Genomic DNA, 26,474 nt, shown 5'->3' on the forward strand with positions numbered 1-26,474 from the left:
CCCTCACCACAGTGATATCCCCTCTAACCCCCCCTCTCTGTTCACACATGACCAACCCAGTCTACCATCTACCCGTCTGTTCACACATGACTAACCCAGTCTACCATCTAACCGTCTCTGTTCACACATGACTAACCCAGTCTACCATCTACCCGTCTCTGTTCACACATGACTAACCCAGTCTACCATCTACCCGTCTCTGTTCACACATGACTAACCCAGTCTACCATCTACCCGTCTCTGTTCAGACATGACCAACCCAGTCTACCATCTACCCGTCTCTGTTCACACATGACCAACCCAGTCTACCATCTACCCGTCTCTGTTCACACGACTAACCCAGTCTACCATCTACCCGTCTCTGTTCACACATGACTAACCCAGTCTACCATCTACCCGTCTCTGTTCACACATGACTAACCCAGTCTACCATCTACCCGTCTCTGTTCACACATGACTAACCCAGTCTACCATCTACCCGTCTCTGTTCACACATGACTAACCCAGTCTACCATCTACCCGTCTCTGTTCACACATGACCAACCCAGTCTACCATCTACCTGTCTCTGTTCACACATGACCAACCCAGTCTACCATCTACCCGTCTCTGTTCACACACGACTAACCCAGTCTACCATCTACCCGTCTCTGTTCACACATGACTAACCCAGTCTACCATCTACCCGTCTCTGTTCACACATGACTAACCCAGTCTACCATCTACCCGTCTCTGTTCACACATGACTAACCCAGTCTACCATCTACCCGTCTCTGTTCACACATGACTAACCCAGTCTACCATCTACCCGTCTCTGTTCACACATGACTAACCCAGTCTACCATCTACCCGTCTCTGTTCACACATGACTAACCCAGTCTACCATCTACCCGTCTCTTTTCACACATGACTAACCCACTCACGTCATTCCTCTCTCTCTCTCTCTGTCTCTCTCTCTCAGGTGATAGAGCTGTATAGACTCCTAGCGGTGACTATCTCTCTCTGGAATCAGTTTGCAGTGCCAGTGTTGTTCAGTGTGTTCTGGTCTGTGCTGTTTGTGGTCCAGCTGTGTTCTTACTCCATGACCAACAATACAACAGGCAACCATGAGGGGGTGCTGTTCTTCCTCCTCACAAGGTACACTCCATAGAGATACACGAAGGGCTACATAATTCAGTTAACTTTCCCAAGATTCACAGGTTTTCCAGAAATCCTGGTTGGAAGATTCCATAGAATCAGAAGGCAATAAGCATGAAATTCAGGAATCCTCCAACGGGGATTTTTTGGGAAAGCTGCAACCCTTTGATACATGTACTACACTACACTTAAACCTGCGTTTCCACATCCACCACCATGGACTTCCCCTGACTGGTAATTCACCTCCTGGCTCCTAAGACTCTCTGGGCCATGGTCTCTGTAGACTTCCCCTGACTGGTACAGTCATTAGAGATGCATGTAATTCACCTCCTGGCTCCTAAAACACTCGGGGCCATGGTCTCTGTAGACTTCCCCTGACTGGTAATTCACCGCCTGGCTCCTGAGACTCTCTGGGCCATGGTTTCTATAGACTTCCCATGACTGGTACAGTCATTAGAGATACATGTAATTCTCTGGTACACTAACTCAACCACTCATACTCTGGGTAGAAATGTGTATTGAGTCTCCTGTAGATCCATGATACCAGTACGTGTATCTACAGTGCTTTCAGAAAGTATTCATACCCCTTAAGTGTTTCTACATTTTGTTATCTTACAGACAGAATTTTAAAATGGATTCAATTGAAATGTTGTGTCACCACAATGCCCCATAATGTCAAAGTGGAATTATGTTTTTAGACATTTTTACAAATTAATGAATAGCTGAAATGTCTTGAGTCAATAAGTATTCAACTCCTTTGTTATGGCAAAGCCTAAATAAGTTCAGGAGTAAACATGTGACTGACTGGCACGATTCGGTCTCATCTAGTAACATTTGAAATTGTGTTTTTTACATTGGATAAAAGTAGAGAGCTAGAAAATGGTATATCATATACTACAGTTGAGGAACAATGGGAAAGTAATTCTGCTTTGAAAGTTGATTAACTTGTAAACACACTTTTGAGAAAATGGCCCTTGAATGTTTTGGTACACCTACTGGAGAGCTCTTCTTTGTCTACACCCATTCAGCATCGTTCACACCCTCTTAAGCTTTAGCCCCACCCATTCAGCATCGTTCACACCCTCTTAAGCTTTAGCCCCACCCATTCAGCATCGTTCACACCCTCTTAAGCTTTAGCCCCACCCATTCAGCATTGTTCACACCCTCTTAAGCTTTAGCCCCACCCATCTCTTTAAGGATTCACATCGGATGCCATGTACTAAACAACCAAGACTAAAGGCTGGTTTATCCTACGGGTGTGTTCATAAATTCAATCTGGAGTGCCAGAGTGCACTCTGGGCGTTCATAAACCCAGAGCTGTGTCAGATTGTCCGTTCGTAAATTCAGAGCGTTTTGCTCTCGGAGCGTTCAGAGCTCACACTGGACGCTCTGGCCGAGGATTAGTTACAACAGCAGTCAAGAACCCAAGCTAACTGGCTAACGTTGGCTAACTTGCTAGCTACTTCCAGACACAACACCTCACTCTGACCATTTTACTTTCCCTAGCAGAGCTGGTTAGGCTGTTTTCATGTTATCCAGAGCGTTGGTGACTTGTAACTGTGCTGCCGGCAACAATTTAATAAAACATTTTTTTTTGCCAACGTTTACCCACACTGACCGTATTCAACGGGTGTCGAGCGTTCATAAATGTGTCAGTTAGTCTGCGCTGTGGCACTCAGACGAGAGTGAATTTACCAGCTACGTCTATCAACAGTTGTCCAAATGACACCATGAACATTCTATCGAAATGGTTACTTGCATAGTGGAGTCTTTTGTTTAGACATGTAGCTAGCTAGCTAAACAATGAACCATAATCCCAACTCATAACGTTACTACCCTGCATGAATCTGTAGGTAGCTAACCAAAACAGGTTCAATGTTAGCTAACTAGGTAACATTAGGCTGTAACTAGCAATGCAAATGGCTCTGAGATACAAATAATATTACTACACAGATCATACAGGTAATGTTAGCTAGTGAGCCAGTCAGCTAATGTTAGCTTTAACCTTTTGTGTCTAGGGGGCAGTATTTTCATTTTTGGAAAAATAACGTTCTCGTAGTAAACGGGATATTTTGTCAGAACAAGATGCTAGAATATGCATATAATTGACAGCTTAGGATAGAAAACACTCTAAAGTTTCCAAAACTGTAAAAATATTGTCTGTGAGTCCAACAGAACTGATATTGCAGGCGAAAGTCTGAGAAAAATCCAATCCGGAAGTGCCTCATGTTTTGAAAGCGCTGCGTTCCAATGCGTCCCCATTCAGCTGTGAATGGGCTATCAACCAGCTTACACTTTCTACGTATTCCCCAAGGTGTCTACAGCATTGTGACGTAGTTTTACGCATTTCTGTTGAAGAATACCCTTAGGGGGCTACATTGCGCAAGTGGTCACCTGATGGCTCCCAGAGTGACTCTCGCGTAAAATACAGAGGTAGCCATTATTCCAATCGGTCCTACTGAAAAACTAATTGTCCCAACGGATATATTATCGAATATATATTTGAAAAACACCTTGAGGATTGATTATAAACAACGTTTGCCATGTTTCTGTCAATATTATGGAGCTAATTTGGAATATTTTTCGCCGTTTTCGTGACTACAATTTCCGGGCGATTTCTCAGCCAAACGTGAAGAACAAATGGAGCTATTTCGCCTACAAAAATAATATTTTTGGAAAAAATTAACATTTGCTATCTATCTGGGAGTCTCGTGAGTGAAAACATCCGAAGCTCATCAAAGGTAAATGATTTCATTTGATTGCTTTTCTGATTTTTTTTTTTTTCAAGGTTGCCTGCTGCTAGCAAGGCATAATGCTATGCTAGGCTATCGATAAACTTACACAAATGCTTGTCTAGCGTTGGCTGTAAAGCATATTTTGAAAATCTGAGATGACAGGGTGATTAACAAAAGGCTAAGCTCTGTCTCAATATATTTCATTTGTGATTTTCATGAATAGGAATATTTATGTCGGTTGCGTTATGCTAATTAATGTCAGTCGATGCGGGATCACTCCCGCATGCGGGATCACTAGTTAACTTGAAATGAAAACGACTTTCTGTGTGTTCTCTTTTCGACTGCATATCTGCATATTTGCAATCAAACGGCAGAAATTTCTACATCTCCTTAGCTATCGTACTCTGATTCCACTGATTTCAAAACTCAGTCCTCCAGAAAGTGGAAAGCAACACTTTTGCAGTTCTACTACGTGATATCTTTATAAAAAAAAGCCACATTAGAAAGACAGAAGCATGCTACATGGCAGACCAATCTGAACGCATCTCTCGGCAATGCCAGCCCACCCATTATCTCAGCCAATCATGGCTAGCGGGAAGGTTCCTTCCTTTTTCTGTGGTTAAAACAACTAGGCTGGTAATTAAAAATTTGTATTCGTTTTTACAGATGGCATACAAGTGAGTTAAGGCACATGAAAGTTCAAATGTTCCAGAAGGCATTTCTGACAACAACAAAAAATTCAAAGTTGACTTTCAAATGTCTCCTGTGAGGTAGTGACCCACGACATACTCCTAGTTTCCTGAAACGAATCACAAATGTGCTCAACAAGTCACATAATAAGTTTCATGGACTCACTCTGTGTGCAATAATAGTGTTTAACATGATTTTTGAATGACTGTAAGGTACCTCAGTCGAGCAGTGGATTTCAAACACAGATTCAACGACAAAGACCAGGGAGGTTTTACAATGCCTCACTGAGGGAGGACACCTATTGGTAGATGGCTGAATATCCCTTTGAGCATGGTGAAGTTATTAATTACACTCTGGCTGATGTATCAATACACCCAGTCACTACAAAGATACAGGCGTCCTTCCTAACTCAGTTGCCGGAGAGGAAGGAAACCGCTCAGGGATTTCATCATGAGACAAATGTTAACTTTAAAACAGTTACAGAGTTTAATGGCTACGATAATTAATCAACAATGATAACCTGAATGACAGAGTGAAAATAATTAATCTTGTACAGAATAACAATATTCCAAAACATGCTTCCTGTTTCCAACACGGCACTAAAGTATTACTGAAAAACATATGGCTTTATGAATACAAAGCGTGTACTGTATGTTTGGGAACAAATCCAACACAACATCACTGAGTACCACTCTTTATATTTTCAAGCATGGTGGTGGCTGTATCATGTTATGAGTGTGCTTGTCATCGGCAAGGACTAGTGAGTTTTTTTTGCTCATATTTTTTTACAATAAACACAAACATACATCGACAAAAACAATAGACAATGTAACATTTACATGCATACATTTCAACAAACATTAATAACATAACAGATTTTTTATTGAAATAAAAAAATAAAATAAATCTGTCTAGCGACAGAAACAACGTAACACAATCTGAAGTGATATGGGGCAGAGTCTTACAAGTTATTAGAAACAACATTTGGTGTTGATATTGTGGGAACGTGTGGGTCTGAGCAAGTGTGATGTCATTCATGTTTGTTGACTAGGGAGTTTAAGGATAAACATAAACATACTGGAGTTAAGCTGAGGGGGAAAAAAAAAAACTCTGGAGGAAAACCTGGTTCAGTCTGCTTTCCACCAGACATTGGGAGAAGAAATTCACCTTTCAGCAGGACAATAACCTAAAAACACAAGGCCAAATCTACACTGGAGTCGCTTACCAAGACGACACTGAATGTTCCCTAGTGGCCTAGTTACAGTTTTGACTTAGAGATGCACTATGCACTAAATTGCTCCAACAATAGTTTGTCCTAATTTCAGTTTATGTGACAAATATAAACTAATATGTTGTAGAGAATCAGTGTACCATCTAAACCGTTGTGAAATATATTTTCAATAACCCCCAAAAAATATTTAGTTTTCAGCTCTTTGAAGCTGGTGTACAAAACCGAAAGTAAAAGACATGAAAACTAAATTTAAGAACGGGAAGCATAGAAATAACGTACATGGAACAGATCTACAGCTTCTTAAGACTGGCTTTCAATGAGAATGACTGATCTATAACACACATTTCTATGTGCATTTGGTCCGGTCGCCCCAAAAAGTTACAGGTTTAAATCGGCTTGAAAATGGCTGTCTAGCAATGATCAACAAACAACTTGACAGAGCTTAAAGAATTGTAAAATTAATCATGTGCAAATATTGTACACTCCAGGTGTGCAAAGCTCTTAGAGACTTACCCAGAAAGACTCACAGCTCTTAGAGACTTACCCAGAAAGACTCACAGCTCTTAGAGACTTACCTAGAAAGACTCACAGCTCTTAGAGACTTACCCAGAAAGACTCACAGCTCTTAGATACTTACCCAGAAAGACTCACAGCTCTTAGAGACTTACCCAGAAAGTCTCACAGCTCTTAGAGACTTACCTAGAAAGACTCACGGCTCTTAGAGATTTACCTAGAAAGACTCACAGCTCTTAGAGATTTACCTAGAAAGACTCACAGCTCTTAGAGACTTACCCAGAAAGACTCACAGCTTTTAGAGATTTACCCAGAAAGACTCACAGCTCTTAGAGACTTAGAGACAGCTGTAATCGCTGCCAAAGGTGCTTCTAACATCTATTGACTCAGGGTTGAACATTTATGTCATCAAGAAAGTGTTTTATTTTTCATCTTTTAGAAAATTTTGAATTTTTCTTCCACTTTGACATTACAGAGTATTTTGTGTAGATCGTTGACACGAAATGACAATGAGATCCATTTTAATCCCACTGTGTCTTGAATCCATTTTAATCCCACTGTGTATTGAATCCATTTGAATCCCACTATGTATTGAATCCATTTTAATCCCACTATGTATGCCTTGAATCCATTTTAATCCCACTATGTATGCCTTGAATCCATTTGAATCCCACTATGTATGCCTTGAATCCATTTTAATCCCACTATGTCTTGAATCCATTTTAATCCAACTATGTCTTGAATCCATTTTAATCCAACTATGTATTGAATCCATTTTAATCCAACTATGTCTTGAATCCATTTTAATCCCACTATGTCTTGAATCCATTTTAATCCCACTATGTCTTGAATCCATTTTAATCCCACTATATATTGAATCCATTTTAATCCCACTATGTATTGAATCCATTTTAATCCCACTATATATTGAATCCATTTTAATCCCACTGTGTCTTGAATCCATTTTAATCCCACTATGTATTGAATCCATTTTAATCCCACTATGTATTGAATCCATTTTAATCCCACTATGTATTGAATCCATTTTAATCCCACTATGTATTGAATCCATTTTAATCCCACTATGTATTGAATCCATTTTAATCCCACTATATATTGAATCCATTTTAATCCCACTATGTATTGAATCCATTTTAATCCCACTGTGTCTTGAATCCATTTTAATCCCACTGTGTATTGAATCCATTTTAATCCCACTATGTCTTGAATCCATTTTAATCCCACTATGTCTTGAATTCATTTTAATCCCACTGTGTCTTGAATCATTTTAATCCCACTATGTCTTGAATCCATGTTAATCCCACTATGTATTGAATCCATTTTAATCCAACTATGTCTTGAATCCATTTTAATCCAACTATGTATTGAATCCATTTTAATCCCACTATGTATTGAATCCATTTTAATCCCACTATGTATTGAATCCATTTTAATCCCACTATGTATTGAATCCATTTTAATCCCACTATGTATTGAATCCATTTTAATCCCACTGTGTCTTGAATCCATTTTAATCCCACTGTGTCTTGAATCATTTTAATCCCACTATGTCTTGAATCCATTTTAATCCAACTATGTCTTGAATCCATTTTAATCCAACTATGTATTGAATCCATTTTAATCCCACTATGTCTTGAATCCATTTTAATCCCACTATGTATTGAATCCATTTTAATCCCACTATGTATTGAATCCATTTTAATCCCACTATGTATTGAATCCATTTTAATCCCACTGTGTCTTGAATCCATTTTAATCCCACTATGTATTGAATCCATTTTAATCCCACTATGTATTGAATCCATTTTAATCCCACTATGTATTGAATCCATTTTAATCCCACTATGTATTGAATCCATTTTAATCCCACTATGTATTGAATCCATTTTAATCCCACTATATATTGAATCCATTTTAATCCCACTATGTATTGAATCCATTTTAATCCCACTATATATTGAATCCATTTTAATCCCACTATATATTGAATCCATTTTAATCCCACTATGTATTGAATCCATTTTAATCCCACTGTGTCTTGAATCCATTTTAATCCCACTATGTATTGAATCCATTTTAATCCCACTATGTCTTGAATCCATTTTAATCCCACTATGTATTGAATCCATTTTAATCCCACTATGTATTGAATCCATTTTAATCCCACTGTGTCTTGAATCCATTTTAATCCCACTGTGTCTTGAATCATTTTAATCCCACTATGTCTTGAATCCATTTTAATCCAACTATGTCTTGAATCCATTTTAATCCAACTATGTATTGAATCCATTTTAATCCCACTATGTCTTGAATCCATTTTAATCCCACTATGTATTGAATCCATTTTAATCCCACTATGTATTGAATCCATTTTAATCCCACTATGTATTGAATCCATTTTAATCCCACTGTGTCTTGAATCCATTTTAATCCCACTATGTATTGAATCCATTTTAATCCCACTATGTATTGAATCCATTTTAATCCCACTATGTATTGAATCCATTTTAATCCCACTATGTATTGAATCCATTTTAATCCCACTATATATTGAATCCATTTTAATCCCACTATGTATTGAATCCATTTTAATCCCACTATATATTGAATCCATTTTAATCCCACTATGTATTGAATCCATTTTAATCCCACTGTGTCTTGAATCCATTTTAATCCCACTGTGTCTTGAATCCATTTTAATCCCACTATGTCTTGAATCCATTTTAATCCCACTATGTATTGAATCCATTTTAATCCCACTATGTATTGAATCCATTTTAATCCCACTATGTATTGAATCCATTTTAATCCCACTATGTATTGAATCCATTTTAATCCCACTATGTATTGAATCCATTTTAATCCCACTATGTATTGAATCCATTTTAATCCCACTGTGTCTTGAATCCATTTTAATCCCACTATGTATTGAATCCATTTTAATCCCACTATGTATTGAATCCATTTTAATCCCACTATGTATTGAATCCATTTTAATCCCACTATGTATTGAATCCATTTTAATCCCACTATATATTGAATCCATTTTAATCCCACTATGTATTGAATCCATTTTAATCCCACTATATATTGAATCCATTTTAATCCCACTATGTATTGAATCCATTTTAATCCCACTGTGTCTTGAATCCATTTTAATCCCACTGTGTATTGAATCCATTTTAATCCCACTATGTATTGAATCCATTTTAATCCCACTGTGTCTTGAATCCATTTTAATCCCACTGTGTATTGAATCCATTTTAATCCCACTATGTCTTGAATCCATTTTAATCCCACTATGTATTGAATCCATTTTAATCCCACTATGTATTGAATCCATTTTAATCCCACTATGTATTGAATCCATTTTAATCCCACTATGTATTGAATCCATTTTAATCCCACTGTGTCTTGAATCCATTTTAATCCCACTATGTATTGAATCCATTTTAATCCCACTGTGTATTGAATCCATTTTAATCCCACTGTGTCTTGAATCCATTTTAATCCCACTGTGTATTGAATCCATTTGAATCCCACTATGTATTGAATCCATTTGAATCCCACTATGTATTGAATCCATTTTAATCCCACTATGTAACACAACCAAATTTGTAAAAAGGTGTGAATACTTTCTGAAGGCTCTGAAGATAAAGAAGATCAACATATTATCATCGCCTGTCCGTCCGCCCGCCCGCCCGCCCTCTCTCTCTCCTCAGTGTCTCTGAGTGCTGTGTCTGTCTGTGTTCTCTCCTCAGTGTCTCTGAGTGCTGTGTCACGCCCTACTCCCTGCTGGGCCTGACGTCGGTGGTGTCTTACCTGGGCCTGGGGCTGCTCAACCTCACCAAGTTCTACCTGGGGGGCTACACTGCAGTACAGAATGACAACGTCATGCACAGGTGGGCTGGGGGGTTGGGTTACACAAGGCAGGTGTCTAGGACTACATCCCAAATGGCACCCTATTCCCTATATAGAACACTACTGTTGACCAGGGCCCTATTCCCTATATAGTACACTACTGTTGACCAGGGTCCTATTCCCTATATAGAACACTACTGTTGACCAGGGCCCTATTCCCTATATAGAACACTAATGTTGACCAGGACCCTATTCCCTATATAGAACACTACTGTTGACCAGGGCCCTATTCCCTATATATTGTTGACCAGGGCCCTATTCCCTATATAGTACACTACTGTAGACCAGGACCCTATATAGTACACTACTGTTGACCAGGGCCCTATTCCCTATATATTACACTACTGTAGACCAGGACCCTATATAGAACACTACTGTTGACCAGGACCCTATATAGAACACTACTGTAGACCAGGACCCTATATAGAACACTACTGTTGACCAGGACCCTATTCCCTATATAGAACACTACTGTTGACCAGGACCCTATATAGAACACTACTGTTGACCAGGACCCTATTCCCTATATAGAACACTACTGTTGACCAGGACCCTATTCCCTATATAGTACACTACTGTAGACCAGGACCCTATATAGAACACTACTGTAGACCAGGACCCTATATAGAACACTACTGTAGACCAGGACCCTATATAGAACACTACTGTTGACCAGGGCCCTATATAGAACACTACTGTTGACCAGGACCCTATATAGAACACTACTGTTGACCAGGACCCTATATAGAACACTACTGTTGACCAGGACCCTATTCCCTATATAGTACACTACTGTTGACCAGGACCCTATTCCCTATATAGTACACTACTGTTGACCAGGACCCTATTCCCTATATAGTACACTACTGTTGACCAGGACCCTATTCCCTATATAGAACACTACTGTTGACCAGGACCCTATTCCCTATATAGAACACTACTGTTGACCAGGACCCTATTCCCTATATAGTACACTACTGTAGACCAGGACCCTATATAGAACACTACCGTTGACCAGGACCCTATTCCCTATATAGAACACTACTGTTGACCAGGACCCTATTCCCTATATAGAACACTACTGTTGACCAGGACCCTATTCCCTATATAGAACACTACTGTAGACCAGGACCCTATATAGAACACTACTGTTGACCAGGACCCTATATAGAACACTACTGTTGACCAGGACTCTATATAGAACACTACTGTAGACCAGGACCCTATATAGAACACTACTGTTGACCAGGACCCTATATAGAACACTACTGTTGACCAGGGCCCTATATAGAACACTACTGTAGACCAGGACCCTATATAGAACACTACTGTAGACCAGGACCCTATTCCCTATATAGAACACTACTGTTGACCAGGACCCTATATAGAACACTACTGTTGACCAGGACCCTATATAGTACACTACTGTAGACCAGGACCCTATTCCCTATATAGAACACTACTGTTGACCAGGACCCTATATAGAACACTGCTGTTGACCAGGACCCTATTCCCTATATAGAACACTACTGTAGACCAGGACCCTATATAGAACACTACTGTTGACCAGGACCCTATATAGAACACTACTGTTGACCAGGACCCTATTCCCTATATAGAACACTACTGTAGACCAGGACCCTATATAGAACACTACTGTTGACCAGGACCCTATATAGAACACTACTGTAGACCAGGACCCTATATAGAACACTACTGTTGACCAGGACCCTATATAGAACACTACTGTTGACCAGGACCCTATATAGAACACTACTGTTGACCAGGACCCTATATAGAACACTACTGTTGACCAGGACCCTATATAGAACACTACTGTAGACCAGGACCCTATATAGAACACTACTGTTGACCAGGACCCTATATAGAACACTACTGTTGACCAGGACCCTATATAGAACACTACTGTAGACCAGGACCCTATATAGAACACTACTGTTGACCAGGACCCTATATAGAACACTACTGTTGACCAGGACCCTATATAGAGCACTACTGTAGACCAGGACCCTATATAGAACACTACTGTAGTCCAGGACCCTATTCCCTATATAGAACACTACTGTTGACCAGGACCCTATATAGAGCACTACTGTTGACCAGGACCCTATTCCCTATATAGAACACTACTGTTGACCAGGGCCCTATATAGAACACTACTGTAGACCAGGACCCTATATAGAACACTACTGTTGACCAGGACCCTATATAGAACACTACTGTTGACCAGGACCCTATTCCCTATATAGTACACTACTGTAGACCAGGACCCTATATAGAACACTACTGTTGACCAGGACCCTATATAGAAGACTACTGTTGACCAGGACCCTATATAGAACACTACTGTTGACCAGGACCCTATATAGAACACTACTGTTGACCAGGACCCTATATAGAAGACTACTGTTGACCAGGACCCTATATAGAACACTACTGTTGACCAGGACCCTATATAGAACACTACTGTTGACCAGGACCCTATATAGAACACTACTGTTGACCAGGACCCTATATAGAACACTACTGTTGACTAGGGCCCTATATAGAACACTACTGTTGACTAGGGCCCTATATAGAACACTACTGTTGACTAGGGCCCTATTCTCTTCTGCAGTGCACTATAGAGGGAATACAGAATCAGCAATACTTCTTGACTCTGTTTCATTATGTGGTTGAATTTCTCTCAGGAGCACCATTACAAGTATTAGTGTGTGTGTGTGTCTGTGTGTGTGTGTCTGTGTCTGTGTCTGTCTGTGTGTGTGTGTGTGTGTGTGTGTGTACGTGTCTCTGTCTGTGCATGTCTGTGTGTGTGTGTGTGTGCGTGTCTCTGTCTGTCTGTGTGTGTGTGTGTGTGTTTCCCCCACCAGAGGAGTGACTGAGGGGGTAACGTTGAGTCTGTGTGTCTCCCCACCAGAGGTGTGACTGAGGGGGTAACGTTGAGTCTGTGTGTCTCCCCACCAGAGGTGTGACTGAGGGGGTAACGTTGCTGCTGCTGGCTCTTCAGACGGGTCTTTTAGACATGCAGGCTCTGCAACGCACCTTCCTCCTCAGTATCATCCTCTTCATCGTCGTCACCTCCACTCTGCAGTCCATGATAGAGATCACAGACCCCATCATCCTGGCCCTGGGGGCGTCTAGAAACAGGTACAGTCTAACCCCATCATCCTTGCCCTGGGGGTGTCTAGAAACAGGTACAGTCTAACCCCTGGCCCTGGGGGTGTCTAGAAACAGGTACAGTCTAACCCCATCATCCTGGCCCTGGGGGTGTCTAGAAACAGGTACAGTCTAACCCTATCATCCTGGCCCTGGGGGTGTCTAGAAACAGGTACAGTCTAACCCCATCATCCTGGCCCTGGGGGCGTCTAGAAACAGGTACAGTCTAACCCCATCATCCTGGCCCTGGGAGCGTCTAGAAACAGGTACAGTCTAACCCCATCATCCTGGCCCTGGGGGCGTCTAGAAACAGGTACAGTCTAACCCCATCATCCTGGCCCTGGGGGTGTCTAAAAACAGGTACAGTCTAACCCCTGGCCCTGGGGGTGTCTAGAAACAGGTACAGTCTAACCCCATCATCCTGGCCCTGGGGGTGTCTAGAAACAGGTACAGTCTAACCCCATCATCCTTGCCCTGGGGGGTGTCTAGAAACAGGTACAGCCTAACCCCTGGCCCTGGGGGGCGTCTAGAAACAGGTACAGTCTAACCCCTGGCCCTGGGGGCGTCTAGAAACAGGTACAGTCTAACCCCTGGCCCTGGGGGGTGTCTAGAAACAGGTACAGTCTAACCCCTATCCCTGGGGGGTGTCTAGAAACAGGTACAGTCTAACCCCTGGCCCTGGGGGGCGTCTAGAAACAGGTACAGTCTAACCCCTGGCCCTGGGGGGCGTCTAGAAACAGGTACAGTCTAACCCTATCATCCTGGCCCTGGGGGTGTCTAGAAACAGGTACAGTCTAACCCCATCATCCTGGCCCTGGGGGCGTCTAGAAACAGGTACAGTCTAACCCCATCATCCTGGCCCTGGGGGGCGTCTAGAAACAGCCCCTGGCCCTGGGGGCGTCTAGAAACAGGTACAGTCTAACCCCATCATCCTGGCCCTGGGGGTGTCTAGAAACAGGTACAGTCTAACCCCTGGCCCTGGGGGTGTCTAGAAACAGGTACAGTCTAACCCCATCATCCTGGCCCTGGGGGTGTCTAGAAACAGGTACAGTCTAACCCCATCATCCTTGCCCTGGGGGTGTCTAGAAACAGGTACAGCCTAACCCCTGGCCCTGGGGGGCGTCTAGAAACAGGTACAGTCTAACCCCTGGCCCTGGGGGCGTCTAGAAACAGGTACAGTCTAACCCCTGGCCCTGGGGGGTGTCTAGAAACAGGTACAGTCTAACCCCTGGCCCTGGGGGGCGTCTAGAAACAGGTACAGTCTAACCCTATCATCCTGGCCCTGGGGGTGTCTAGAAACAGGTACAGTCTAACCCCATCATCCTGGCCCTGGGGGCGTCTAGAAACAGGTACAGTCTAACCCCATCATCCTGGCCCTGGGAGCGTCTAGAAACAGGTACAGTCTAACCCCATCATCCTGGCCCTGGGGGCGTCTAGAAACAGGTACAGTCTAACCCCATCATCCTGGCCTTGGGGGTGTCTAGAAACAGGTACAGTCTAACCCCTGGCCCTGGGGATGTCTAGAAACAGGTACAGTCTAACCCCATCATCCTGGCCCTGGGGGTGTCTAGAAACAGGTACAGTCTAACCCCATCATCCTTGCCCTGGGGGTGTCTAGAAACAGGTACAGCCTAACCCCTGGCCCTGGGGGGCGTCTAGAAACAGGTACAGTCTAACCCCTGGCCCTGGGGGCGTCTAGAAACAGGTACAGTCTAACCCCTGGCCCTGGGGGGTGTCTAGAAACAGGTACAGCCTAACCCCTGGCCCTGGGGGTGTCTAGAAACAGGTACAGTCTAACCCCATCATCCTGGCCCTGGGGGGGTCTAGAAACAGGTACAGTCTAACCCCTGGCCCTGGGGGGCGTCTAGAAACAGGTACAGTCTAACCCCATCATCCTGGCCCTGGGGGGTGTCTAGAAACAGGTACAGTCTAACCCCATCATCCTGGCCCTGGGAGCGTCTAGAAACAGGTACAGTCTAACCCCATCATCCTGGCCCTGGGGGCGTCTAGAAACAGGTACAGTCTAACCCCATCATCCTGGCCCTGGGAGCGTCTAGAAACAGGTACAGTCTAACCCCATCATCCTGGCCCTGGGGGCGTCTAGAAACAGGTACAGTCTAACCCCATCATCCTGGCCCTGGGAGCGTCTAGAAACAGGTACAGTCTAACCCCATCATCCTGGCCCTGGGGGTGTCTAGAAACAGGTACAGTCTAACCCCATCATCCTGGCCCTGGGGGTGTCTAGAAACAGGTACAGTCTAACCCCTGGCCCTGGGGGGTGTCTAGAAACAGGTACAGTCTAACCCCTGGCCCTGGGGGGCGTCTAGAAACAGGTACAGTCTAACCCCATCATCCTGGCCCTGGGGGGTATCTAGAAACAGGTACAGTCTAACCCCTGGCCCTGGGGGGTGTCTTGAAAAAGGTACAGTCTAACCCCTGGCCCTGGGGGGTGTCTAGAAACAGGTACAGTCAATAGCTTAAGAGCAGTCACACATGTTCTGGCTCAAAATGGTATGTATCGTTGTAGGTATGTATCGTTGTACACTGATTCTCTACCCCCCCCCCAAGCCATAAGGCTGCTGAACAATGAATCAAATGGCCACCGGACAATTTACATTGTACACTGCTGCTACTCGCTGTTTATTATCTATGCATAGTTACTTCACCACTACTTACATGTTGTAAATTACCTCAACTAACCTATAACCCTGTATATCCCTTCGTTATTTTATTCTGTTACTTTTTATAATGTTTTACTGTAGTTGGGAAATATTTTCTTAACTGTATTTCTTGAACTGCACTGTTGGTTAAAAGGCCTGTAAGTCAGCATTTCACTGTAAGGTCTACTACACCTGTTGTATTCAGCATTTCACTGTAAGGTCTACTACACCTGTTGTATTCAGCATTTCACTGTGAGGTCTACTACACCTGTTGTATTCAGCATTTCACTGTAAGGTCTACTACACCTGTTGTATTCAGCATTTCACTGTGAGGTCTACTACACCTGTTGTATTCAGCATTTCACTGTAAGGTCTACTACACCTGTTGTATTCAGCATTTCACTGTAAGGTCTACTACACCTGTTGTATTCAGCATTTCACTGTAAGGTCTACTACACCTGTTGTATTCAGCATTTCACTGTGAGGTCTACTACACCTGTTGTATTCAGCATTTCACTGTAAGGTCTACTACACCTGTTGTATTCAGCATTTCACTGTGAGGTCTACTACACCTGTTGTATTCAGCATTTCACTGTGAGGTCTACTACACCTGTTGTATTCAGCATTTCACTGTAAGGTCTACCTACACCTGTTGTATTCAGCATTTCACTGTAAGGTCTACTACACCTGTTGTATTCAGCATTTCACTGTAAGGTCTACTACACCTGTTGTATTCAGCATTTCACTGTAAGGTCTACTACACCTGTTGTATTCAGCATTTCACTGTGAGGTCTACTACACCTGTTGTATTCAGCATTTCACTGTAAGGTCTACTACACCTGTTGTATTCAGCATTTCACTGTAAGGTCTACTACACCTGTTGTATTCAGCATTTCACTGTGAGGTCTACTACACCTGTTGTATTCAGCATTTCACTGTGAGGTCTACTACACCTGTTGTATTCAGCATTTCACTGTGAGGTCTACTACACCTGTTGTATTCAGCATTTCACTGTAAGGTCTACTACACCTGTTGTATTCAGCATTTCACTGTGAGGTCTACCTACACCTGTTGTATTCAGCATTTCACTGTAAGGTCTACTACACCTGTTGTATTCAGCATTTCACTGTAAGGTCTACTACACCTGTTGTATTCAGCATTTCACTGTAAGGTCTACTACACCTGTTGTATTCAGCATTTCACTGTGAGGTCTACTACACCTGTTGTATTCAGCATTTCACTGTAAGGTCTACTACACCTGTTGTATTCAGCATTTCACTGTGAGGTCTACCTACACCTGTTGTATTCAGCATTTCACTGTGAGGTCTACCTACACCTGTTGTATTCAGCATTTCACTGTGAGGTCTACTACACCTGTTGTATTCAGCATTTCACTGTAAGGTCTACTACACCTGTTGTATTCAGCATTTCACTGTAAGGTCTACTACACCTGTTGTATTCAGCATTTCACTGTAAGGTCTACTACACCTGTTGTATTCAGCATTTCACTGTGAGGTCTACTACACCTGTTGTATTCAGCATTTCACTGTGAGGTCTACCTACACCTGTTGTATTCAGCATTTCACTGTGAGGTCTACTACACCTGTTGTATTCAGCATTTCACTGTAAGGTCTACTACACCTGTTGTATTCAGCATTTCACTGTAAGGTCTACTACACCTGTTGTATTCAGCATTTCACTGTAAGGTCTACTACACCTGTTGTATTCAGCATTTCACTGTGAGGTCTACTACACCTGTTGTATTCAGCATTTCACTGTAAGGTCTACTACACCTGTTGTATTCAGCATTTCACTGTGAGGTCTACTACACCTGTTGTATTCAGCATTTCACTGTAAGGTCTACTACACCTGTTGTATTCAGCATTTCACTGTAAGGTCTACTACACCTGTTGTATTCAGCATTTCACTGTGAGGTCTACTACACCTGTTGTATTCAGCATTTCACTGTGAGGTCTACTACACCTGTTGTATTCAGCATTTCACTGTAAGGTCTACTACACCTGTTGTATTCAGCATTTCACTGTAAGGTCTACTACACCTGTTGTATTCAGCATTTCACTGTGAGGTCTACTACACCTGTTGTATTCAGCATTTCACTGTAAGGTCTACTACACCTGTTGTATTCAGCATTTCACTGTGAGGTCTACTACACCTGTTGTATTCAGCATTTCACTGTGAGGTCTACCTACACCTGTTGTATTCAGCATTTCACTGTGAGGTCTACTACACCTGTTGTATTCAGCATTTCACTGTAAGGTCTACTACACCTGTTGTATTCAGCATTTCACTGTAAGGTCTACTACACCTGTTGTATTCAGCATTTCACTGTAAGGTCTACTACACCTGTTGTATTCAGCATTTCACTGTGAGGTCTACTACACCTGTTGTATTCAGCATTTCACTGTAAGGTCTACTACACCTGTTGTATTCAGCATTTCACTGTGAGGTCTACTACACCTGTTGTATTCAGCATTTCACTGTAAGGTCTACTACACCTGTTGTATTCAGCATTTCACTGTAAGGTCTACTACACCTGTTGTATTCAGCATTTCACTGTGAGGTCTACTACACCTGTTGTATTCAGCATTTCACTGTGAGGTCTACTACACCTGTTGTATTCAGCATTTCACTGTAAGGTCTACTACACCTGTTGTATTCAGCATTTCACTGTAAGGTCTACTACACCTGTTGTATTCAGCATTTCACTGTGAGGTCTACTACACCTGTTGTATTCAGCATTTCACTGTAAGGTCTACTACACCTGTTGTATTCAGCATTTCACTGTGAGGTCTACTACACCTGTTGTATTCAGCATTTCACTGTAAGGTCTACTACACCTGTTGTATTCAGTATTTCACTGTGAGGTCTACTACACCTGTTGTATTCAGCATTTCACTGTAAGGTCTACTACACCTGTTGTATTCAGCATTTCACTGTAAGGTCTACTACACCTGTTGTATTCAGCATTTCACTGTGAGGTCTACTACACCTGTTGTATTCAGCATTTCACTGTAAGGTCTACTACACCTGTTGTATTCAGCATTTCACTGTAAGGTCTACTACACCTGTTGTATTCAGCATTTCACTGTAAGGTCTACTACACCTGTTGTATTCAGCATTTCACTGTAAGGTCTACTACACCTGTTGTATTCAGCATTTCACTGTAAGGTCTACTACACCTGTTGTATTCAGCATTTCACTGTAAGGTCTACTACACCTGTTGTATTCAGCATTTCACTGTGAGGTCTACTACACCTGTTGTATTCAGCATTTCACTGTGAGGTCTACTACACCTGTTGTATTCAGCATTTCACTGTGAGGTCTACTACACCTGTTGTATTCAGCATTTCACTGTGAGGTCTACTACACCTGTTGTATTCAGCATTTCACTGTAAGGTCTACTACACCTGTTGTATTCAGCATTTCACTGTGAGGTCTACTACACCTGTTGTATTCAGCACTTCACTGTGAGGTCTACTACACCTGTTGTATTCAGCATTTCACTGTAAGGTCTACTACACCTGTTGTATTCAGCATTTCACTGTAAGGTCTACTACACCTGTTGTATTCAGCATTTCACTGTGAGGTCTACTACACCTGTTGTATTCAGCATTTCACTGTAAGGTCTACTACACCTGTTGTATTCAGCATTTCACTGTGAGGTCTACTACACCTGTTGTATTCAGCATTTCACTGTGAGGTCTACTACACCTGTTGTATTCAGCACTTCACTGTGAGGTCTACTACACCTGTTGTATTCAGCATTTCACTGTGAGGTCTACTACACCTGTTGTATTCAGCATTTCACTGTGAGGTCTACTACACCTGTTGTATTCAGCATTTCACTGTGAGGTCTACTACACCTGTTGTATTCAGCACTTCACTGTGAGGTCTACTACACCTGTTGTATTCAGCATTTCACTGTAAGGTCTACTACACCTGTTGTATTCAGCACTTCACTGTGAGGTCTACTACACCTGTTGTATTCAGCATTTCACTGTGAGGTCTACTACACCTGTTGTATTCAGCATTTCACTGTAAGGTCTACTACACCTGTTGTATTCAGCACTTCACTGTGAGGTCTACTACACCTGTTGTATTCAGCATTTCACTGTAAGGTCTACTACACCTGTTGTATTCAGCATTTCACTGTAAGGTCTACTACACCTGTTGTATTCAGCACTTCACTGTGAGGTCTACTACACCTGTTGTATTCAGCATTTCACTGTGAGGTCTACTACACCTGTTGTATTCAGCATTTCACTGTAAGGTCTACTACACCTGTTGTATTCAGCACTTCACTGTGAGGTCTACTACACCTGTTGTATTCAGCATTTCACTGTAAGGTCTACTACACCTGTTGTATTCAGCACTTCACTGTGAGGTCTACTACACCTGTTGTATTCAGCATTTCACTGTGAGGTCTACTACACCTGTTGTATTCAGCATTTCACTGTAAGGTCTACTACACCTGTTGTATTCAGCATTTCACTGTAAGGTCTACTACACCTGTTGTATTCAGCATTTCACTGTGAGGTCTACTACACCTGTTGTATTCAGCATTTCACTGTAAGGTCTACTACACCTGTTGTATTCAGCATTTCACTGTGAGGTCTACTACACCTGTTGTATTCAGCATTTCACTGTGAGGTCTACTACACCTGTTGTATTCAGCACTTCACTGTGAGGTCTACTACACCTGTTGTATTCAGCATTTCACTGTGAGGTCTACTACACCTGTTGTATTCAGCATTTCACTGTAAGGTCTACTACACCTGTTGTATTCAGCATTTCACTGTGAGGTCTACTACACCTGTTGTATTCAGCACTTCACTGTGAGGTCTACTACACCTGTTGTATTCAGCATTTCACTGTAAGGTCTACTACACCTGTTGTATTCAGCACTTCACTGTGAGGTCTACTACACCTGTTGTATTCAGCATTTCACTGTGAGGTCTACTACACCTGTTGTATTCAGCATTTCACTGTAAGGTCTACTACACCTGTTGTATTCAGCACTTCACTGTGAGGTCTACTACACCTGTTGTATTCAGCATTTCACTGTAAGGTCTACTACACCTGTTGTATTCAGCACTTCACTGTGAGGTCTACTACACCTGTTGTATTCAGCATTTCACTGTGAGGTCTACTACACCTGTTGTATTCAGCATTTCACTGAAAGGTCTACTACACCTGTTGTATTCAGCACTTCACTGTGAGGTCTACTACACCTGTTGTATTCAGCACTTCACTGTGAGGTCTACTACACCTGTTGTATTCAGCATTTCACTGTGAGGTCTACTACACCTGTTGTATTCAGCATTTCACTGTGAGGTCTACTACACCTGTTGTATTCAGCACTTCACTGTGAGGTCTACTACACCTGTTGTATTCAGCATTTCACTGTAAGGTCTACTACACCTGTTGTATTCAGCATTTCACTGTGAGGTCTACTACACCTGTTGTATTCAGCATTTCACTGTAAGGTCTTTCACCTGTTGTATTCAGCACATGTGACTCATTTAGATTAGATTTGTTTGAGAACAACTAGTCACGGCCAACAGGTTCATATTATACCGTTTTCTGTGTTGACCCGACGGCAGTGGATCAAGACTCCTGTCTGTCAACAGTGACTTCTGTCAATATCCACACATTTTTAGTCATTTAGCAGTAGTGAGTGATACATCTTTCATACTGATCCCCCGTGGGAATCGAACCCACAACCCTGCAAGTGCCATGCTATACCAACTCAGGGTTGCTGTCCTTGTAGTTATGGTAAGAGACCAGTGATGCCCTTCCTCTCTCTCGCTCTGTGTCTATAGGAGTTTATGGTGATGACCTCTTTCTCTCCGTCTCCGTTCTCTCCTCTGTCTCCCTTTTTCTCTCTCTCTCTTTCTCTTTTTCTCTCCCTTTCTTTCTCTTTTCCTCTCCCTTTCTTTCTCTTTCTCTCGCTGCCTCTCTCTCTTTCTCTGTCTGCCTCTCTCTCTTTCTCTCGCTGCCTCTCTCTTTCTCTCTTTCTCTGCCTCTCTACCTCTCTCTCTTTCTCTACCACTCTCTCTTTCTCTACCTCTCTCTCTCTCTCTCTCTCTCTACCTCTCTCTCTCTACCTCTCTCTCTCTCTACCTCTCTCTCTCCCTGTAGGAGTCTATGGAAACACTTCAGAGGTCTCAGTATGTGTCTGGTCCTGCTGGTGTTCCCAGGATACATGGCATATAAAATCTCCCAGTTCTTCCACATGGACTTCTGGCTCCTCATCCTGGTCTCCAGCTGCATGCTCACCTCTCTGCAGGTAAGACTCACATAACTGTAGGAGTCATCTCTTAACAGGCTCCTTTTCTCTGAAGTAAACTGCGTTTTTCTCAGTCTAGAAATTAATGCTATATTTTTTGTTGTTGTTGGCTGGTCTCCCAGGTGACAGGTACCTTGCTGATCTACTCCCTCTTCATGGTTGAGCTGTCCTGTAGCGACCCTATAGACAGCCTGGATGAGATCATCTATTGGGTCAATGCAGGTAACACAAAATACCTGTCCTGATGTCACCTGTCCTGTACACTCCTGTCCTGTAGTCACCTGTCCTGTACCCTCCTGTCCTGTACCCACCTGTCCTGTACCCTCCTGTCCTGTACCCTCCTGTACTCTCCTGTCCTGTACTCTCCTGTCCTGTACTCTCCTGTCCTGTACTCTCCTGTCCTGTAGTCACCTGTCCTGTACTCTCCTGTCCTGTACCCTCCTGTCCTGTACCCACCTGTCCTGTACCCACCTGTCCTGTACCCACCTGTCCTGTACCCACCTGTCCTGTATCCTCCTGTACTCTCCTGTCCTGTACTCTCCTGTCCTGTAGTCACCTGTCCTGTAGTCACCTGTCCTGTACCCTCCTGTACTCTCCTGTCCTGTACTCTCCTGTCCTGTACTCTCCTGTCCTGTAGCCACCTGTCCTGTACTCTCCTGTCCTGCAGTGACCTGTCCTGTAGTCACCTGTCCTGTAGTCACCTGTCCTGTACCCACCTGTCCTGTACCCACCTGTCCTGTACCCTCCTGTCCTGTATCCTCCTGTACTCTCCTGTCCTGTACTCTCCTGTCCTGTAGTCACCTGTCCTGTAGTCACCTGTCCTGTACCCTCCTGTACTCTCCTGTCCTGTACTCTCCTGTCCTGTAGCCACCTGTCCTGTACTATCCTGTCCTGCAGTGACCTGTCCTGTAGTCACCTGTCCTGTAGTCACCTGTCCTGTACCCTCCTGTACTTACCTGTCCTGTAGGGACCTGTCCTGTACTCTGACTGAGATGCGGTTGTATGTAAAGGCCTTCTGGGTAAGAGAGTCTGCTAAATGACTCAAATGTGACTCCCAGTCAGCCGCGTGCTGGAGTTCGTTGTGGCTCTCTGCGTGGTGGCCTACGGGACCTGGGAATCTCTGTTTGGGGAGTGGAGCTGGATGGGTGCCTCAGTCATCATCATACACTGCTACTTCAACGTGTGGCTCAGAGCCCAGACCGGCTGGAGGAGCTTCCTGCTTAGACAGGAAGCAGCCAAGAAGATCAACTCCCTCCCCCGGGCCACGGCCAATCAGCTGCAGCAACACAACGACGTTTGTGCCATTTGCTTCCAGGTCAGTCAGTCATAAAACGCTGTATGATGTATCCTACATGTCAACCCTATTCTCTATATGGGCCCTGGTCAAAAGTAGTGCACTTAAAAATGGGATAGGGTGCTATTTGGAACATCAAATCAAATTTATTTATATAGCCCTTCGTACATCAGCTGATATCTCAAAGTGCTGTACAGAAACCCAGCCTAAAACCCCAAACAGCAAGCAATGCAGGTGTAGAAGCACGGTGGCTAGGAAAAACTCCCTAGAAAGGCCAAAACCTAGGAAGAAACCTAGAGAGGAACCAGGCTATGTGGGGTGGCCAGTCCTCTTCTGGCTGTGCCGGGTGGAGAGGAACCAGGCTATGAGGGGTGGCCAGTCCTCTTCTGGCTGTGCCGGGTGGAGAGGAACCAGGCTATGAGGGGTGGCCAGTCCTCTTCTGGCTGTGCCGGGTGGAGAGGAACCAGGCTATGAGGGGTGGCCAGTCCTCTTCTGGCTGTGCCGGGTGGAGAGGAACCAGGCTATGAGGGGTGGCCAGTCCTCTTCTGGCTGTGCCGGGTGGAGAGGAACCAGGCTATGAGGGGTGGCCAGTCCTCTTCTGGCTGTGCCGGGTGGAGAGGAACCAGGCTATGAGGGGTGGCCAGTCCTCTTCTGGCTGTGCCGGGTGGAGAGGAACCAGGCTATGTGGGGTGGCCAGTCCTCTTCTGGCTGTGCCGGGTGGAGAGGAACCAGGCTATGAGGGGTGGCCAGTCCTCTTCTGGCTGTGCCGGGTGGAGAGGAACCAGGCTATGAGGGGTGGCCAGTCCTCTTCTGGCTGTGCCGGGTGGAGAGGAACCAGGCTATGAGGGGTGGCCAGTCCTCTTCTGGCTGTGCCGGGTGGAGAGGAACCAGGCTATGAGGGGTGGCCAGTCCTCTTCTGGCTGTGCCGGGTGGAGATTATAAACCTAGAGAGGAACCAGGCTATGAGGGGTGGCCAGTCCTCTTCTGGCTGTGCCGGGTGGAGATTATAAACCTAGAGAGGAACCAGGCTATGAGGGGTGGCCAGTCCTCTTCTGGCTGTGCTGGGTAGAGAGGAACCAGGCTATGAGGGGTGGCCAGTCCTCTTCTGGCTGTGCTGGGTAGAGAGGAACCAGGCTATGTGGGGTGGCCAGTCCTCTTCTGGCTGTGCCAGGTGGAGATTATAAACCTAGAGAGGAACCAGGCTATGTGGGGTGGCCAGTCCTCTTCTGGCTGTGCCGGGTAGAGAGGAACCAGGCTATGAGGGGTGGCCAGTCCTCTTCTGGCTGTGCCGGGTGGAGATTATAAACCTAGAGAGGAACCAGGCTATGTGGGGTGGCCAGTCCTCTTCTGGCTGTGCCGGGTGGAGATTATAAACCTAGAGAGGAACCAGGCTATGTGGGGTGGCCAGTCCTCTTCTGGCTGTGCCGGGTGGAGATTATAAACCTAGAGAGGAACCAGGCTATGTGGGGTGGCCAGTCCTCTTCTGGCTGTGCCGGGTAGAGAGGAACCAGGCTATGAGGGGTGGCCAGTCCTCTTCTGGCTGTGCCGGGTGGAGATTATAAACCTAGAGAGGAACCAGGCTATGTGGGGTGGCCAGTCCTCTTCTGGCTGTGCTGGGTAGAGAGGAACCAGGCTATGTGGGGTGGCCAGTCCTCTTCTGGCTGTGCTAGGTAGAGAGGAACCAGGCTATGTGGGGTGGCCAGTCCTCTTCTGGCTGTGCTGGGTAGAGAGGAACCAGGCTATGTGGGGTGGCCAGTCCTCTTCTGGCTGTGCTAGGTAGAGAGGAACCAGGCTATGTGGGGTGGCCAGTCCTCTTCTGGCTGTGCTGGGTAGAGAGGAACCAGGCTATGTGGGGTGGCCAGTCCTCTTCTGGCTGTGCTGGGTAGAGAGGAACCAGGCTATGTGGGGTGGCCAGTCCTCTTCTGGCTGTGCCGGGTGGAGATTATAAACCTAGAGAGGAACCAGGCTATGTGGGGTGGCCAGTCCTCTTCTGGCTGTGCCGGGTGGAGATTATAAACCTAGAGAGGAACCAGGCTATGTGGGGTGGCCAGTCCTCTTCTGGCTGTGCCGGGTGGAGATTATAAACCTAGAGAGGAACCAGGCTATGTGGGGTGGCCAGTCCTCTTCTGGCTGTGCCGGGTAGAGAGGAACCAGGCTATGAGGGGTGGCCAGTCCTCTTCTGGCTGTGCCGGGTGGAGATTATAAACCTAGAGAGGAACCAGGCTATGTGGGGTGGCCAGTCCTCTTCTGGCTGTGCTGGGTAGAGAGGAACCAGGCTATGTGGGGTGGCCAGTCCTCTTCTGGCTGTGCTAGGTAGAGAGGAACCAGGCTATGTGGGGTGGCCAGTCCTCTTCTGGCTGTGCTGGGTAGAGAGGAACCAGGCTATGTGGGGTGGCCAGTCCTCTTCTGGCTGTGCTGGGTAGAGAGGAACCAGGCTATGTGGGGTGGCCAGTCCTCTTCTGGCTGTGCCGGGTGGAGATTATAAACCTAGAGAGGAACCAGGCTATGTGGGGTGGCCAGTCCTCTTCTGGCTGTGCCGGGTGGAGATTATAAACCTAGAGAGGAACCAGGCTATGTGGGGTGGCCAGTCCTCTTCTGGCTGTGCCGGGTGGAGATTATAAACCTAGAGAGGAACCAGGCTATGTGGGGTGGCCAGTCCTCTTCTGGGTAGAGAGGAACCAGGCTATGAGGGGTGGCCAGTCCTCTTCTGGCTGTGCTGGGTAGAGAGGAACCAGGCTATGAGGGGTGGCCAGTCCTCTTCTGGCTGTGCTGGGTAGAGAGGAACCA

At 44.6% G+C, this 26,474-nt stretch overlaps 1 protein-coding gene across 4 annotated transcripts in view; it reads left to right on the forward strand.

Moving 5' to 3' along the window:
• Positions 1-26,474, forward strand: part of LOC110505938 (RING finger protein 145) — a 36,037-nt gene that overhangs the window by 4,451 nt on the left and 5,112 nt on the right. For 2 of the 4 annotated variants that reach the window (XM_090221470.1, XM_090221471.1), the window contains exons 6-11: positions 960-1,135; positions 10,087-10,227; positions 13,232-13,414; positions 22,246-22,393; positions 22,516-22,615; positions 23,452-23,708. In XM_090221470.1, the coding sequence (XP_090077596.1) occupies positions 960-1,135; positions 10,087-10,227; positions 13,232-13,414; positions 22,246-22,393; positions 22,516-22,615; positions 23,452-23,708 (1,005 nt within the window). Of the gene's footprint in view, positions 1-959; positions 1,136-10,086; positions 10,228-13,184; positions 13,415-22,245; positions 22,394-22,515; positions 22,616-23,451; positions 23,709-26,474 lie in introns of those variants that run through there. The other 2 variants (XM_090221473.1, XM_090221472.1) reach the window with 2 other exon arrangements.

The sequence above is a fragment of the Oncorhynchus mykiss genome, chromosome 25 (assembly GCF_057628025.1).
Source record: "Oncorhynchus mykiss isolate SJ-2025 chromosome 25, ASM5762802v1, whole genome shotgun sequence".
NCBI classification, from domain to species: Eukaryota; Metazoa; Chordata; class Actinopteri; order Salmoniformes; family Salmonidae; genus Oncorhynchus; species Oncorhynchus mykiss.